The sequence below is a fragment of the Prinia subflava genome, chromosome 12 (assembly GCF_021018805.1).
Source record: "Prinia subflava isolate CZ2003 ecotype Zambia chromosome 12, Cam_Psub_1.2, whole genome shotgun sequence".
Taxonomy (NCBI): domain Eukaryota; kingdom Metazoa; phylum Chordata; class Aves; order Passeriformes; family Cisticolidae; genus Prinia; species Prinia subflava.
In genome coordinates, this window is record NC_086258.1 from 9,655,965 (window position 1) to 9,673,087 (window position 17,123).

General features: G+C 61.4%; 1 protein-coding gene across 3 annotated transcripts; it reads left to right on the plus strand.

Moving 5' to 3' along the window:
- The first annotated feature begins 5,240 nt into the window (after positions 1-5,240).
- PTGS1 (prostaglandin-endoperoxide synthase 1) lies at positions 5,241-16,337 on the plus strand. Of its 3 annotated transcripts, XM_063409621.1 has the most exons (11): positions 5,241-5,543; positions 10,667-10,754; positions 10,883-11,023; positions 11,744-11,887; positions 12,240-12,421; positions 12,507-12,590; positions 12,907-13,153; positions 13,438-13,724; positions 14,358-14,505; positions 14,851-15,224; positions 15,302-16,337. In XM_063409621.1, exons 1-10 carry the CDS (start codon positions 5,256-5,258, stop codon positions 15,204-15,206), a joined length of 1,965 nt encoding a protein of 654 aa, XP_063265691.1. In that variant the 5' UTR covers positions 5,241-5,255; the 3' UTR covers positions 15,207-15,224; positions 15,302-16,337. The 3 variants fall into 3 exon arrangements, with proteins under 3 accessions (XP_063265691.1, XP_063265690.1, XP_063265692.1); XM_063409620.1 differs by having other exon boundaries at positions 14,851-16,337; XM_063409622.1 differs by having other exon boundaries at positions 5,362-5,543; positions 10,638-10,754; positions 14,851-16,337.
- The last annotated feature ends 786 nt before the right edge of the window (positions 16,338-17,123 follow it).

Here is a 17,123-nt window from a genome sequence, read left to right on the forward strand (position 1 = left end):
GAGGGGCTGGGCAGAGCTGGGCTGGGTGGCAGAGATGGTGTGGGGATGGCTCTGGGGTGTCCGTGGGGTGCATGGAGTGGTGGCACACATCTCCTGCCACAGAGAAGGCACTGGTGCAGTCTTGTGCCCCCAGCACAGTGGGGAGGTGCCCATGGTGCCTGCAGCAGAGCCGGGTTTGGTGGCTCTACCAGCAGTGGCACTGCCATCCCCATTCCTGCCCTGGTGGGGCCATCTCAGTGGGATGCTGAGTTCAGAGCCCTGGGACCCCTGAGCCCTCCTGAGCCCCAGCCTGGCAGGGGGGGCACTGGGTGGGCCAGGGGCTGCCCTCCTCACCCCGTGCTACCACACACAGGGGAACCACACGTTCCAAATGTATTTAAGTTAACACTCCACACGAACAATCAGGGCTAATTTTAAAAAACTGTAATTAAAAATAAAGGACCTCTTGGTAGAGAAGTCGGGGTAAACTGTCAGCGGTTACTTTGGATGTGAAGCCCTTACCTTTAAAAGAATCATTTTTGTGCTAATGTGAGCAATCCAGCACTCCCACACTCGCCTTCGGGGGGCCTGTGGGGAAAGAAACTCGTGGGTTTCTTTTGATACCTTTACGTGCTAATCTTCTTAACAGATTTTTAATTAATGGGAACAGAGCACTTTGCAGCCTGGAAATCTATTGGTGTAATTGCCTGGTGGATTAGTCCCATTAACCACACAAATTACCTGTCTCCAGGCCGCCAGCCCCACCGGGGAGCTCCCTGCGCTGGACACACTGAGCAGCTCCATTCTGAAGCAATTTTGATAAAATAAACTCTCTAATCAGGTAAATAATTCCATGAGGGAAATTGCTGCCTTCCCGCAGCCCCCCTCCAGCGGGACCTGGCTACTTTCAGGGGAATGCAACACGCCTCCAATTACAGACAAATCTCCAGCTCAGAGACCATTTGGGAGAAGCCCACGGCACACGGGACCCCCTCGAGCCACGGCGGCTGAGGAATTAAGGCATTTAAGCTGTCAGCTGGAATCTGGCCCGGCCCCTGATTACCTGGGGGGACGTGCAGAGTATTTAGGTTCGTGTCCCTTGTAATTTCCTGACCCCCGGCGTTGATCCCGAGTGACTCGTGTCCGTGTCAGGTTCCTGCCCGCAGTCTCTCCGACACGTGGCCCCGGGCTTGGGGACACTGACCTTTGGGCAATTACGGACATCCAGGCTGGCCCGAGCCTGGGGAGGTGGGAACGTGCAGTGTCCCCCAGAGCCACCTGTGCACCTCTGCGCCTGGCTGCCATCACCCCTCGGGATGGACACCTGGACCCTTCCCAGCCCTGTCCAGGGGTTTCCATGTTCCCTTTTGATTTTGGACCTGAATCTGACAGAGGCTCCCACAGCTGTCCTTTGCTCAGGGCCGGAGGTGGGGGTGAGCTGCCCCAGGGACACAGTGGGTGCAGGGCACCCATGCGCTGTCACATGGCCGTGCACAGCCCCAACACACCTCCCACTGCTTGGGAAGGGCTGCCAGCGCTCGGGGCTCTGCCAGCCCCTCGGCAGGACAGCTCCAAACCTGCTGTACCAGCTGGGGCGTCCCTCCACCCTCTGCCCCGTGCCGGGGAGCAGGGTCCCTGTTGTGGGCGCGTGTGTGGGGACAGCCTGAGAGGGAGTGGCAGCAGGGACACGCTGGTGGCCAGCGCTGGTGGGGACGATCATATGGTGAAGTGGCCTTCAACCATCCCCCGAGGAGCTCGGGTGAGTGGTCCCAGGGCCGGTCTCTGATCCGGGAAGGAGGAGCCCAAAGCGCGGGGCCACAGGGCCGTTCTTCCCCTGTAGCAGAAGGCTGAAACTCTCCCCTTGGTTGCCCCCATCTCCCCTGGCACTGGGAGCAGAGGGTGACCCGTGGGCCACCCCGCACACGAGGGGACGTGTAGGTGTCCGCGCAGGCTGTGGCCGGGGCAGAGGCGGGCGGGAGGGTCGGGGCGCGGAGCCGCCTCTCTGCGCGGGCTGCCCGCGGAACCCTACACCGCGGGTAATTGGCATCAGATGCTCCCTGACCTGCCGCATCCACCGGGAAGCTGGAAGCATTTATTTGTCTGAGCCGGCGGCTCTATCTGCGTGCGGGAGGCGTTGGCGGTGGCGGGGCTGGGCTGAGCTGAAGATGATGAATATGATTGCTGAAAGCGCTTTCCTGAGTCCTCCTTTCCTGGGGCTCAGGTTACGAGTTCCCAGACAGCCTGTCCAGCTCGGGCTTTTCAATTCTGATTTGTAGCCCCCCAAACTGTCTGTCAGCTCCCCATGCCGGAGGAAATGCTGGGTCCTCCGCTGCTGTGCCCGGCGGAGCTGGGGAAGGGGCCGCCAGCCCTGTCCAGCCATCGGGGAGGGTTTCTCCCCCTGGGCTGCCCCGCTGCTAGCCCCGCTTGGCCCTGTGCCCACACAGCCCCCCTGAGCCAGCCAGAGGGGACTAGCACTGAGCAATGCCCTGAGGGGCTCCAGCCATCAGCATCTGCTGTGCCCGTGTTTCTGTGGCTCTTGGGGACCTTCCCCACGAGGACTGCCATCGGTCCCCTCTTAACCTCACAGCAGAAAAATGTGGGGTTCAGCCTCTGTGCTCTCTGTCTATCCCCTGCAGCCCACGGTCAACGCTGCCCCACTGAACCACAGCCCACAGAGGAGCTGCTCAGGGATGGACAAGGACGGGTCAGCCCAGGGATGCTCCACGGCCATGCAGATCCCCTGGGATCAGAGGAGCAGAGTCCTGACAGCCTGGACTGGGGACTTGTGGGGTGCCCCTGCCTGGCTGCCCCTCAGCTCTGCTCCCTGCCTGGGTGGTCTCCCTGAGCTGCTGCTTTGCCCCTTCTCTCACGGCTGTGGGGCCGCAGCACCAGGCATCCCCACGGCACAGGTGCTCCCATGGCTCCAGCATCCTTGAGAAGATGAGGGGAAGGATTTTGGGTACCGACCCGCCACGGGTTCTTGTGTCCCGCTCTCCCGTTCCAGTTACATTTCGGATTCCGGGGGCAGCACGGCCCCAAACACGGGGAGTGAGGGGCTCCGGGGACCGAAGGGGAGATGCGGGGCGGCCCAAGGCGGAGCAGCATAGGACCAGCGATGCTTCGTGCCTCCCAGCGCCTCCCAGCGCCGCCCAGCGCCTCCCGCCGCCGCCGCCGCGCTGCCATCGGCGGTGCTCTGCTGCCTCCCCACGGAGGACGCGCCCGCAGCACCGGGGCCCCGCCGTCCCCGCCGGAACACACACGCGGTGCCGTGACCGGGGCGGTGACCTCTCACTGGTGCCTCAGGCGAGGCTCTTGTGCATCCCAGCACGGCTCCGAATTTGCCTTCTCCTTCCTGGCACACACTGCAGCCGAAGGGCGGCAGCCATTCCGCGGCCACCCCATGGGCAGCACCAACAGCCCCAAAACGGCCACGCCCGAGCGGGGTCTGCTCCTCTCCTGCCTTCCCCCAGGCCATGCAGTGAGGCACACGTGGGATTTGGCAGCACCGCACCGGAGATCCCCTTTCTACTCCGGAGTGGTGTCAGGGCGTTTGCTGGCCAGACCCAGTGCCCAGGTAGCCAAGCCTGTGGCCAATCCCCGCAGTGCCCTCTGTGCCTCAGGTGGCCCTGGCCTTGCTCCAAGGCTGCAGGATCAGTCTCACACAGCGCCCAAGCAGCACCCCCCTCCTCTGCCCTGGCTGGGGACAGGAGCTCCTCTGGGCACCCAGGGCTGGCTGCCATCCTTGAGGTCAGACACCGTGGGCTGCAGCTCAGACAGTCACGGGAGGTCTGCTGGCAGCCGGGGCTGGCACCAGGGACTTCAGTGGCTGCTGCTTTACAGCTGAGCACTGGAGTGAGGGTCTGGGTACTCGAGAGACACCAGGAGTGCTGGGGGTCTGCAGGACACCCTGCAGCCAGCAGCAGAGCCCCTCCCTCACCCAGCAGTGCCAGGACAGCCCCTTTGTGGCAGCCCCTCGGCAGCCCTGGCGAGACAGCTGGCCCCGGGCTGTTGCAACCATTTCCTATATTGTGCAAGAGGGTGGTTATTAAAACCTGATGAGAGGGAAGGAGGAGGCAGTGAGAATGGGAAGGCTGCTGGAGCAGGACATCCCCAAGAGCTGCTGGGCTGGCCTGCAGGGGGAAGGGGTCAGGCTGTGCCAGGTCACACGTGCTGCGGTCAACAGTGTCAAGCAGTGGGTGCAGGACGGGAGGGGGACAGGCCAGAGCTGGGGCTGGTGATGCTGCAGGAGGGAATGGAGGGGAAATCCACCCAGAGGGTGAACCACTGCCTTCCTTGAGGCTGTGACACGCTGGGGAGGCGGGCAGGGGGCAGGAGCAGCAGTGGCCCCGGCACATGCTGACTGCACCAACTGCACACATCCAGCAAAACCTGCCCCAATTCCCTGTGTGAGTTTGCCAGTGGGAGGCAGAGACAGTGTCCCCACCCTGTGTGAGCGCATCGAGAACCCACTGAGCTCATGTTTATGTCATGGCTGGTGCATTTGCCTGCTGAAGCTGGATCTGAGGCCCTTGTTCATTTTTGGACACCTGTGAAAGCCATTTGCCCTGTGAGGACACTCCCTTCCTGCTGCTGAAACCCTGCAGAGGAATCAAGCAGGACCCACGCAGGAACTGTGCTCCCCCTGCCTGCCAGGGCTTCCTGCAGCTCAGCAAACCCGCGATAATCCTCACCCTCAGCCAGCCCTCTGCTGGAGTCTCTGCCACTTCCACAGCACAGCACAGGAGAGGGGCAGCAACCGCAGGCTCTGAGCTCTGCGTTCCACAGTGCGGGGACATCCCAGCAAGGTCTGCAGCCCACCACGCTCTCGCCTACCCCAGAGCCCCATGCAGAGCCTCTCCCAGCCCCACACGATTCCTGTGGGGTGGCTGGAGCCTGCCCGGGCTGGGCTGGCTGGATCCTGTCTCTGCTGCCAGCGGTTGGTGCTGGGAACAAAGCATCCGGCAGGAAGCACCCAGCGATGGTTTCGGCGATAAACTCAGCTTTTCTGGCCGCTGGCGGCTGTGGGCAGCCGGGCTCCGGGCGCAGCCGGGCAGCACCACAACGGCAGGGAGATCAGGGGATGGGCATGGAGACCTGGGGCACCTGGGATCAGGGTGTGGACCAGGGATGTGGGGGGACGTGGGAACGAGGGCACGGGCGTGGGGATGCAGCGGGACGTGGGGACCAGAAGCTGGGTGTGGAAATAGGTGGAAACTGCGAGGGAAACGGCGGAACTTGGGGTTCGCGGGACAGACACGGATGGGGCACGGCTGGGGATGCAAGGGTGGCCGAGGGGACCAGGGGAGGGGAGCGCAGCCGGGGCAGCCCCCGGCGGGCCGGGCTGTCGGAGGCGGCCCCGTCCCGTCCCGTCGGGGGCGGGAGGCGGCGCGGCGGGGGCGGGGGCGGCGGGGCCGTGCCGGGTGTACGGCGGGACGCGGCGGAGCTGCCTCTCGCCATGGGCGGTGGGTGCCGGGCCCGGGCCCCGCCGGCCGCGGGGCTGCGGCTGCTGCTCGCCCACGCCGTGCTGTTCTGCGCCGCCGGGAGCGCCGCCGGCACCGGCTCCGGTACGCGGGGCGGGACCGCACCGGGAGGAGGGAGGGAGACGCGGGGGAGTCGGTACCGGTGGAGCGGCGACATCCCGAACAGGGGGCATTCGGCACCGGGGGGCGCGAGGGGAGCTGGTCCCGCAGGGTCCGGTACCGGGAGTCCCGGGGAAGCGGGGAGCGCTGCGGGACCGGGCCGCGGTCCGGCGGGTCCCGGGCGGGATCGCACTCGCCACCCCCGGCTGATCCTCGCCCGCCGGTGCCCTCCGCGTCCGGGGCGGAGGGCAGGCAGGGTGGGCAGGGGCGGCCGGCAGGAGCCCCACGACCCCCGCCCGGGTCAGGGTGCCCGGAGCCGCAGGTTTTGGCCCGTCACGCCTGGCTGGGAGCGAAAGCGCCCGGGTAGAACAAACTTCCCCTCCGCCTCCCGCAGCGGCCGCGCAGGGACCACACGCAGGGCCCGGGGGAGACATCGCTGGCCCGAGGCGGCCGGGGACGCACGGCAGGGCTGGACCCCCGCCAGGACCGCGGCCACCCGGGCCGGCCCCACCTCCGGGCTGAGGGCAGGGCTTCTCCAAGGAAACGGGGACAGTCCCCGTGCGTGCTGGCAGCCAGGGCCCTTCCCGCTGTCCCCAAACACACTCCCGGTGACACTGACGGAGTGGGGATGGAGGGCTGGGAGCAGCAGGGATGGCTCTGGTGGCCTCAGCCACAGTTTTGTTCCCATAACCATGTGCTGCAGGAATTCACCACGTGCTGCCCAACCTCAGGCACACCAAGAGATGTCGAGGAATAAGGCTGATATGGCAGGCATCAATGGAGCATGTGGCTAAAAACAAAACCTTTTCTCCAACCCCATCAGCTCCATCCCCAGCCTCCACTGTGCAGATGCCTCCAGATCCTTACCCAGGGCATTGATTCCAGTCCCTCTTCTATGAAATCACCTTACTCCCTGAAGAAAACCAGCATGGACTTGAGGCCCTTGTCAGATTTTACAATTCCACTCTAAAGTAACATTCTCAGCAAAATGAGCCCAGGCACAGGGGCTGCATCTCTCAAGGGTCTCTGGCCAGCTGTGTTCAGCTGGTGCCAACGGTGACCCCATCTCCAGCAGCCTGCCCAGCTCAACCTTCCGCTGTGGGGAGTGAGGTGCCCACACCCAAGAGTCCCCAGAATGTGCACAGGCTGAGCATGTGGAGTGCAGCAGGCACCCCCATGGCAGGGGAGCGGGACCGTGGCAGAAGTGACCCAAACCAAGCGGGTTTGGGCTGAGCAGAGCTGGCGCAGAGCAGGGCGTGTTGCCCTTCCCACTGCCTGCACCCCTTCCCACCCCATCCTGCCAGGAGAGCAGGGAATTCTCCATGCTGGAGCAGCTGGGCCTCTGCAAAACCAGTGACCTCAAGGTGCAGACTTTCCTGTTTTGGCTGTGAATGTTCCAGAAAGGGAACATGAGCCATGGCTGCATGGATCCCATGGCTGCCATCCCAGGGGCTCCAGGAGCTGGGGCGTGACCCCACAGGATGTGACAAGTCCAGCCACCAGAAACGGGGCTGGGTGCTGGCTGGGGAGGTGGCAGGCACCGCACTGCAGGGCACGTCAGCCACATCTGCTGAAGGAAGGGCCCCCAGGGGACAGACCTGGCTGTCACCGGCTGGGCTGGACACAGGTGGTGGGGACAGGCAAGGGACAGCCTCTGCACTGCTCCTTCTCTGGCTTGGCCATCTCTTTACACGTGTCTTATCTTCCTGAGGAGTTCCTCTGAGAGTTGAGGACACCTGGGGCCAGCATCTGTGTGTCCAGCTGAGTGCAGGACAGGGCCTGGGGACATGCTGGGGATCCACGTGCCTGAAGCAGCTGGGACAGAGGAGGGTGCAGCCCTGGAGCTGACTGCTGCACAGCACAATCAAAGACATTTCATTATGTGGGGAAAAAAATACCTGGGATACATGATATACATGAAAGGACGGCTTTTGTCCAAGCCTTAATTAGGGAGGGAGATATCTGATTGAGAAATTAGGGGAACTGTGCTGTGCCCCGAGGTGCTGTCAGCAGAGCGTCTGGGCTCTGCTTCTCCCCTCTCCTGTTGCTCCAGGAGGACCAAAGCCCTAATCTGGTCCTCGGATCTGCTCTCAAAGACCAAATAACAGGATGTTGGGCTGAGGGATCTCCTGCTCACTTGATATTTGCTGCTCAGCGCACTCCACTTGACTCCTCACAGGCTGCGCCTTGGCCCTGAGCCATGGTGTTTGTTCTCTGTAGACTTTTCCTCTGGCTGTGAGCAGAGCCAGGCTGGTCCCAAGGTGTTTCTCAGTTTTCCCTGCAGATATTGCCCTTGGCTGCTAACTTGCCTTCAGGGGTGCAGTTTTGTTAAGTGTTCTTGCAAAGTAAACCCGACCGTCCTCTCAGCAGCCATTGCACAACCCACTCTGCCAAACGGGAGCAGTGGCAGCACCCCAGCATCACCGTGTGCCCGAGCCCCAGGCACGGGGCAGGCTGGGCACAGGCCCCGCTGTGTGAAGCACGGTGGGGCCCCCTGGCAGAGCTGCTCTGTGTTCGTGTCTGTTTACATTGCCCGTGGTCTGCAGCTCCTCCCAGCACATCCCCTCTGCAGTGGGGCTCACAGAGTCAGCCTGGTCTGCAGAGTGAAACCACATGGGAGCCCTGGGGCTGTGCCACCCCTCCAGCCCGTCCCGGGCAGGCAGCCTGGCTCAGGTGCAGGGGAAGATCTCTGAGCCCACGTGGAGCACAGCTGTGGCCCTGGCACGCTGCTCCTGCTCGTGGTGCTGCCAGAAGTGGTTGCAGATGACAATCTGGCTGTGGTGTGTGTGCTGTGAATAGTTCGTGGGCCCGAGAGAACCTTCCTGGGTCAGAAAAACAAGTGCGTAAGTGCTCCATCGCCTTCAAAGGCTGCGGCAGCGGGGCCATGGCCCATCCAGCGAGCGCAGCTCCATCCCGGCCATGATTCACCCCAGGTTGCTTTGGCTGCGGTTTGCAGAACGGATGTTGTCCCCGAAATGTGGCATTTTTCAGCGGTGATGGAGCGTGTGCACCAGCCCTGGCGGCACGGAGGGGCCGCGCTCCCTGTGGAGCGCTCTCCCCATACCTGGAGCCGCGCTGGCAAGGCCGGCACAGGATTCCTGGCCGGGGCGTGGAGAGGCACGGAGCTGCTGCGGAGGGAGGCTCCGTCAGGATCTGAGGGGTTGGTGTCGCGGGCCAGGACACGCTCCATCCCCTTCCCACCCTTCTGGCTGGAACATGCTGCTCCCACCCCACCTCCGGGACCCCGCGGCACTGACACGGCTGTGAACCGTGGGAGGAGACAGCCCGGCCCGGCCCGGCCCGCTGCCAGACCCGCCTCGGAGGAGGGCTCGGCACGACGTGCCATCGAGCCCCGCACCGGGGAGGGCCCCGCCACTGCTAGCTTCTCCTGACACCCCAGATCAGCTGGAGAGACGGGGCAGGACACAGAGCATCCTCCCAGCCCTGTGGCTGCGGCGCCCACAGCAGCCCGGCTTCCCCTGGGCACGGCACGGGGCTGCTCTTCGGGGCCTTTGCCGGGTCTGCAGCAGAGCCGAGTGTGGAGCTACCGGCGTGGGAATAGCCCAGAGGATGCTCCAGCTGTGCTGCAACACCTCCCCCTTTCCAAAAATTTCCATCTTGCAAAACTCTGAACGGGTGGTCTGACCTTAATTTGTCTGAGATAAATAAGATCCTGCCTGCTGCCTCCCGTCTGGAGACATGAAAAGATCTGACATGAAAGGGAGCCTGATGGAAGTGCTGGGAGCTGAACATGTCTTTGCAAGTTGGGCCCTGTTCCGTGAGAGATTTGGGTTAGGGTTTTGGTTAGGGGTTTGGGATAGGGTTTATATAACCCTAAGGCTGAGCCCTGGGCTCCTGGGGAGCCCCTGCCCTGCCCCGTGTATGTGGCTGTTGGGAGACTAAGCAACTGAGGTCAAAATCAGCATTATTTTTCAAAGATGTTAATTTTTAGCTGCAATTTCCTATGAAAAAATGTGGTTTCTGTTCTGCATGCCCATCCCACTGCCCCAGCAATGGAACCTGTTCCCAAATTCCAGAAGAACCTGAAGCAGGTCTGGCAGGGGCCTGGTGAGCTCACGAGCCCCATGGAGCAGCTGATGGACTTGGGAGCCCTTCCTCCCCCAGCTGTGACACTGGGCACACTGGCAGTGGCTGTTGGCCTCTGCAGCACTCAGGGTGTGCTGCCTGTCCCCGTTCCTGCAGCCAGCAGCTCCAGAGCTGGGCATCGTGTTGGTGGCACCTTTGTCCATGAGTGCTGTGTGTCCTGGTGGGGCTGGCAGCTTCCAGTGTGCTCCAGGGGTCTGGGCTTTAGGCACTTCCCTCCTCCTGGCACAAAGGCTCTGTCCAGGGTCTATGGGGACAGACCGGGCTTGGTGAGTTGAGGATGCCACTGGTGAGGATTTCAGGAGGCAGCTGTGACAGAGAACATCCCAAATTCTAGAGCATTCCTTGGGCTGACGGAAGGCAGAGGAGTCTCTGGCTACCCTGGACTGTGCTTCTCTGAGGTCTGCTGCTCTTGGAGGGGCTGTGGATGGTGGAGTTACAAGGATCTTCCTGCTCTGGGACAAAGCGGAGAGGCTTGGAGTGGATGGTGCTGCCTCAGCCTGGGAGCTGCTCTGTGCCAGGGGGTCTCCCTGTGCCATGTGATCCCACCGCCCTGGGAAGGGCTGGAAGGGGCCCTTATCTCATCCCTGCAGGCTGGGCATGAAGGTGGTGGAGGAAGGGGCCGGGCGGGGGCCGGGAGTGAGCCCGGAGAGGCCCTTTCCATCCGCTCGGGGCCGTGCAGGGCCCCTGCCAAAGCAAACTGCCCTGACAATGGCTGTTGTTATTAACACCGCTGCTGTTTGCACGCCTTCATCCTGTGCTGGGGCTCCGGGGGCACAGCAGCCCCCCAGGCACACAGCTACGCCCCCAGGCATGGGGGAGAGCACCACAACAGGGCAGGGCTTGGCTCCTGCAGCACAGCACCTCCTCTCCTGAGCTGGGCCCAGCTGGGCTGTGTCCCCCCCTGAGGAGCAGGGAGCCACCAGGGGCAGTGACGTGGTGGCTGGATGGTGATGTCTCTCTCTCTCCCTGCAGTGAACCCCTGTTGCTATTTCCCCTGCCAGAACCAAGGGGTGTGTGTGAGGGTCGGCCTGAGAGGATACGAGTGTGACTGCACGCGGACGGGGTACTACGGGGTCAACTGCACCTCCCGTAAGTGCCTCTCCCCGGGGTCTGCACCCGTGGGTGCCAGGGCAGCACCGTGCCCACAGTGCGCACTGGCAGCAGGTGTGGCTGGGCTGGCTCCTCAGCACGGACAGTGACTGGTCTGTCTCCCCCAGCCGAGTTCTGGACACGTCTCCACAACCTGCTGAAGCCCAGTCCTGCCTTCTACCACTTCATCCTGACCCACTTCAAGTGGTTTTGGGACATTATCAACAGCACCTTCATCAGGGACACGCTCATGAGGCTCGTGCTGACAGGTGAGGGGTTGGAGAGGGGCTTCAGCAGGACTCGAGAAGCCCTTGGCATGGACAGATGTGGGGCTGGGGGCAGCAGGGCTGCAGCGATGCTGAGCAGCTCCTGTCAGCAGGGTGGGCATCAGGCTTGAGTCACCTCACCAGGAGACCCAGAAGGTTGTCACCCTGTCCCTCCATCACCCTGTCACACTGTCACTGTGCCTGGGGGGGCTGCCCAGCCTGGTTGCAGTGGGTCCCCAGCACTGTGCCAAGCTGCCAGCTGGCTGGAAAACATGAGCAGTTCTTGGCATGCTGCACTCCCCAGGCCAAGGAGCTCTTCCACAGCTGCACAGAGAGCAGGCTGTGGAAATATGGCCCTCGTTACTCATGTCCCCATATTCATCACTTTGCATAAATATTTAGGTTCCAGCTCTTGGAGCCGTAGCGACACGCTCACAAGGCTCTGGCTCTTGGCTTCACCATTTCTATGGGTTTGTCATCTCATTCATCATCCAAGAATACACTTAGCACATCAGCATGAGCCCTCCTTTTCTGCAGGGAATTGCAGCCTTTAAAAGGCTTGCAGCAAAGCCCAGGACATCCACATGCCTCCACTGCTGGTACCTTTCGGGTTTTGGGGTGCCGGGGGCCGTGTCTGGCAGCACAGAGCAGGCAGGGACCAGAGGCAGAGCCTGTGGGTTGCTGCCCAAGCCCCACAGTGGTGAATCCCCTCTCTCCTTTCAGTTCGTGCCAATCTCATCCCCAGCCCCCCCACGTTCAACTCTGACTATGGCTACATCAGCTGGGAGGCCTATGCCAACGTCAGCTACTACACCCGCGTGCTCCCGCCCGTGCCGGACGACTGCCCCACGCCCATGGGCACCAAAGGTATGTGCCTGGGCCGAGGGACATGCTGCCAGTGTTTCCCACCCAGCCAGGGCCAGGCTTTTGCTGCCATGGACACATCTGCAAGGCACCACTGGCGGTGCCACGTGCTACTGCTGTCCTGCCCAGGCTGGCCCTGCAGCAGGAGGAGCCTGATGGCATCTGGATTGCTGCTGGGACAGCTCAGGCGGAGCTGCTGGGGCATGTCATGGCCTGTGTGAGAGGGCTGCAAGGTGTCTGTGAGGATGAGTCTGTGCCTGATGCTGCAGCAGATGCCACCAGCAACCCTGCAGACAGCACCAGTACCCAGCTGGGTTGGCATTGGGCATCTGCCCTCAACCTCCATCCTTTGCAGGGAAGCTGCAGCTCCCCGACCCCCAGCTCCTGGCAGAGAGGTTCCTGCTGCGGCAGAAGTTTGAAGCTGATCCCCGCGGCACCAACATGATGTTTGCCTTCTTCGCCCAGCACTTCACCCACCAGTTCTTCAAGACATCTGGGAAGATGGGACGCGGCTTCACCAAGGCCCTGGGGCACGGGGTGAGGGCACGGAGGCAGCAGGAGCGAGGGGTGCTGGGGTCCCTGTCTCTCTCAGAGCAGCCTTGATGCCCTGCTCTCTCCACAGGTGGACCTGGGACATCTGTACGGGGACAACCTGCAGCGGCAGCACCAGCTGCGCCTCTTCCGAGATGGGAAGCTGAAATTCCAGGTACCACGCAGCACAACTGAAACACACCCCAGCCCTGTGAGCCAGGGTTGTTTGAAGCCCATGTTCCTCTGGCAGCTTGTGGGAGACCCAGTCCTGATGCCCTGTGTAGCTGCTGGCTGGGGGACAATCTTTGGGGTGCAGCTGCCCTGACAGCAGCAGGCGTTTGGGGCTCTGAGGGAGGTGTTTCCACTCCACTCACCTCTTGCAGGAGAGCAGATGTGGTGCCCTCAGGGAGGCAGCTCCTGGCTGGGCAGGCTTTTACTGGGATGTTTTTGTTCCCTCTGCCCTCTCTGCCCTGTCGTTGTCGTGCCCCCAGGTGGTGGATGGCGAGGTGTACCCGCCCATGGTCACCGAGGCTCCGGTGCACATGGTGTACCCGTCGGGCGTGCCCAGGGAGCAGCAGCTGGCGGTGGGGCAGGAGGTGTTCGGGCTGCTGCCGGGGCTCTGCGTGTACGCCACGCTCTGGCTGCGAGAGCACAACCGCGTCTGCGACCTGCTCAAGCGGGACCACCCCACCTGGAGCGACGAGCAGCTCTTCCAGACGGCGCGGCTCATCCTCATCGGTGAGGAGCTGGCACCGCCCTGTCCCACCCCCCTGGGCGGCCCCCAAGGGCTCACACGCTGGGCAGCCTCCTTTTGAGGGTAATGGCCACACTGCCTTTGAGGCAGTTCCCCTGGCATCCTTCTGGGAATCGTTTGTTTTGGATCATATAACAAAAAAATTGGTTCTGGTCCATCAAAAATGGTCAGGAGGAGGTGGATGGCTGCTGTGGGAGATGTGGGTGACATCTCAGGCACAGAGCTGGTGGCTCCTGCTGCTGCCAGCTGCTTCTTTTCTCCTGCCCAGGGGAGACCATCAAGATCGTTGTTGAAGACTACGTCCAGCACCTCAGTGGGTACTACCTGAGCCTCAAGTTCGACCCCGAGCTGTTGTTCGGGTCACAGTTCCAGTACCGGAATCGCATCGCGGTGGAGTTCAACCAGCTCTACCACTGGCACGGGCTGATGCCCGACTCCTTCGTCATCCAGGGACAGGAGTACAGCTACAAGCAGTTCCTCTACAACACCTCCATGCTCATGGACTACGGCGTGGAGGCACTGGTGGAGTCCTTTTCCAAGCAGGTGGCAGGAAGGGTAAGGTCCAGCTCTGCCCTCCCCAGGAGGGACACGTACGCAGTGGGGCACGTCACACCGAGTGTGCCCAGGGCAGCTCCTGACGGGCACATCAGGAGTCCTCTCCTGCAGCACCGCAGCAAGGCCGGCCCTGGCAGTCCCCGTTGCCCTTGGTGCTCTGTAGTAAACACTCCGGTGGTGCCAGGAGCCTGTGGAAGCCGGGATCTCCCCGCCCGGCAGGGGAGCAGCGTCTGGCACTGTTCTTTGCTGCCATCGCATGGATGTTTTCTTCCGAGCGACTGCGGCTCCATTCCTGAGCCTCTTCTGCCAAGTAGCTCAGCTGAGCCTTTGGGCACCTTTGGGCCTTTGGGATCTCCCAGTGAGCCTGAAATCCCTCTCATCCTCCCAGGTCACTGGGTGACTGTCCCTCCTGAACTTCTGCCCTGTCCCCTGCCCTGGGAACAGAGCTGCCCTGCCCAAGCTGCTCTACAGCTGCTTTTGCACTGTCCACCCACTGCCGCTCCTCTTGCTGCTGCAGGGGTGTGCTGGTGTCCACAACACGAGCCCAGGGCATGCATGCTTTAGTGTGGTGGCCTTCTGGAGCTGATGCTGCCTTGTGCCTGATGTGTGCTGTTCTTGTGCTCTCCCCTGCAGATCGGTGGGGGACAGACCATCAATGCCAATGTCCTGCACGTGGCTGTCGGGGTCATCAAGGAGTCCCGGCAGCTGAGGCTACAGCCCTTCAACGAGTATCGGAAAAGGTTTGGCATGAAGCCCTACAAGTCCTTCCAGGAGCTGACAGGTAGGGCTGCACTGCTGCTCCTGGGGCTTTGCTGGGGCAGGGGAGGTGCTCTGTATCATGGGTGAGTACGAGGCCATGAGCTGCCCCTCTGCCCCCGGGCTTGCCCAGCACAGCAGCCGCTCCTGCCCATCCCTGCCCTGCCTGCTCATGGCCCCACAGTGGGGCAGACTGGGCTGATGCAGGGGATGCAGGGGTCCTTCCTCCTGGGGGCTGTCCAGAGGACAGTCCCTGACCTGGAACTCAGGCTTGCCACTGCCTGCGAGGCTCCCACCCTCCCTTTGCCCACTGCAAACCAATCCAGGTGTGATTCCCTTGCTAAAGCACTCTGATGTTCACTTGGTGCAGGAGAGGAAGAGAAGGCAGCAGAGCTGCAAGAGCTGTATGGAGACATTGACGCTCTGGAGTTTTACCCAGGCTTGCTGCTCGAGAAACCCCAACCCAACGGCATTTTTGGGGAAAGCATGGTGGAGATCGGAGCTCCATTTTCCCTGAAGGGGCTTTTTGGGAATCCCATCTGCTCCCCAGAGTACTGGAAACCCAGTACATTTGGCGGAGCAGCTGGCTTTGAGATCGTGAAGACGGCGTCCCTCGAGAAGCTCGTGTGCCTCAATGTGAAGAAGTGCCCGTACGTGGCGTTCCACGTGCCGGGTGCTGCGGAACACGGCAGCCCTCGGGCTGGTGGGTCCTCTGCAGAGCTCTAGCAGGGATCACCTGCCCAGGTAGGGACTGTCCTTGCCCTGGTGCAGGCTGAGCTGAGCTCCCAGCCTGGTGCTGAGCGTCCTGTTCCTTCCTACAGTGAATGGTGGGGATTCAGGAACCTGCCACCCCTGTGCTGAACAGAACCAGGACAGGGCATGGTCCCACCCTGGCTGTCCTCTGTGCCAGCCCTCGAGGAGAGGCTGCTCCCTGCCCTCTGAAAAGCTCGAGTGCCCCGGGAGTGTGGCTGCCAGCTCTGTCCTCAGCAGACTGAGTTCTCTCAAAAGTGAATCCCTTGCACAAAACAGCTTTGAAGTTCCCCAGCGACACTCTGGACTCCCCAGTGCTTTGTCACCTTCAATCCCTGCTGCCTCCCAGCACCAGGCCACCAGCAGCCCCTCTTCCAGAGGGGTCATATCCATGTTATGCCTGAAAACCATTTTCAGAATTCGTGAAGACTGGAAAAATTTCATTTTAGTTAACTGGTTAGCACCGACTTAATTCTTACTCGCCAGGAGTCCAATTTTTCTTCACACATCTATTTCCAGTAGCCTCTCCTCCCTGCTCAGAACAGGAGCCCAGAGCCCAGGGAGCACTCCCTCCTCCCCTGCTGCACCTGGTGAAGCAGTGAGCTGCCCGAGGGATGCAGAGGGGGTGCAGAGGGATGGGGAGGACACAGGGTTTGTGGTGCCCAGTAGTGGCTGAGCTTGCAGTAGAAGCCTGTTCTGATCCAATTCTCCTGCAACAGCCTGCCCAGCACCAAAGCACTGACTCTCCTGGAGACCAGAGAGGAGCATGAGGTCAGGTCCCCAGACCTCCTGTGTCATGCTGGCTTGGACCCTGGCATGTGCCACTGGCTGCCAACCCAGGGCTGCTCAGAGAGAGATGCTACCTCTGTGCCCACAAAGGGATGGAGTCTCTTCCATCACCCTTCTCTGCACTAACAGCTCAGCAAACACATCCTCACAGCACACACAGCCTGCTTCTGTCCTCCCAAAACACACCTCAGTCCTTGCCCAGCCCAGCCACATGGTAGCTGGCAGCCACTGTCACCGGCCTTGATCCCCATCAGATCCTGGTTAAGCTCCAGGAAAAAAAGGTATTTAAAATAATAAACAATTTAAAAAACTCCTCTATTTCTGGCTGTGCTCACCAGTACTGTGCTGGGTCATTGCTGACTGCACCTTAAGCAATAAATGAAGCAATCACCCTCCCTTAGATGCTTCCATGGGGGTCTCTGAGTGTCCTGGGTTGAACTTTGCTCCCCTCCAGCCCCGGCCCCGTGCTGCAGCAATGCCACTGATCAGAGTGTTTGCACAATGCTCTCAGGCACAGGGTGGGATTGCTGGGGTTGTCCTGGGCAGGGCCAGGAGTTGGACTGTGATGATGTTTGTGGGTCGCTTCCAATTCAGGATATTCTGTAATTCCATGGTGACATAGCACTTAGACCAACATTGTGTATTTCTATCACATAAAAACTATCCACAAATAGCTCTGGCTGCCTGGGTGTTTTGTAGACATGAAATAGCCACAGTCTGTAAGAGAACATGCAGCTGCAGCTCCTTCCTGTGCTGTCCTGGAGGAGGGGAGCACTCCTGAGCCTCTGCTCCATCCCGGCAGGATTCCCAGGGAGATGTTACAGGAATTTTAAACTAGGGAGTTTTAAAGGGCCGGTGCCTTGGCAGGAATGTGGTAGGAGAACATCACAGCACAGGAACATCTGCAAGCAGAGACTCCCAAGACACAAGCCTTGTCACTCACTCTCTTTAGCCCTTCAGAAATGGCATTACCAGGATATGGTCTGGTTTTTAGTTTCCTCCATCGGGATGTGGGGAGGCAGAGAGGCCAGCAGGACCCCTGAGGGCACAGCAGGCAGCCTCACCTGCTCTGTGCTCCCCTGGACAGCGCAGTGCTCCCAGCCC

Bases quoted from the DNA above. Each gene is read 5' to 3' on its own strand.
- PTGS1 (XM_063409620.1), top strand. From the start codon at position 5,256: ATGCAAGGGTGGCCGAGGGGACCAGGGGAGGGGAGCGCAGCCGGGGCA. The intron at 11,024-11,743 runs GTGAGGGGTTGG...CTCTCCTTTCAG, and splicing joins CATGAGGCTCGTGCTGACAG to TTCGTGCCAATCTCATCCCC. The intron at 11,888-12,239 runs GTATGTGCCTGG...CATCCTTTGCAG, and splicing joins CACGCCCATGGGCACCAAAG to GGAAGCTGCAGCTCCCCGAC.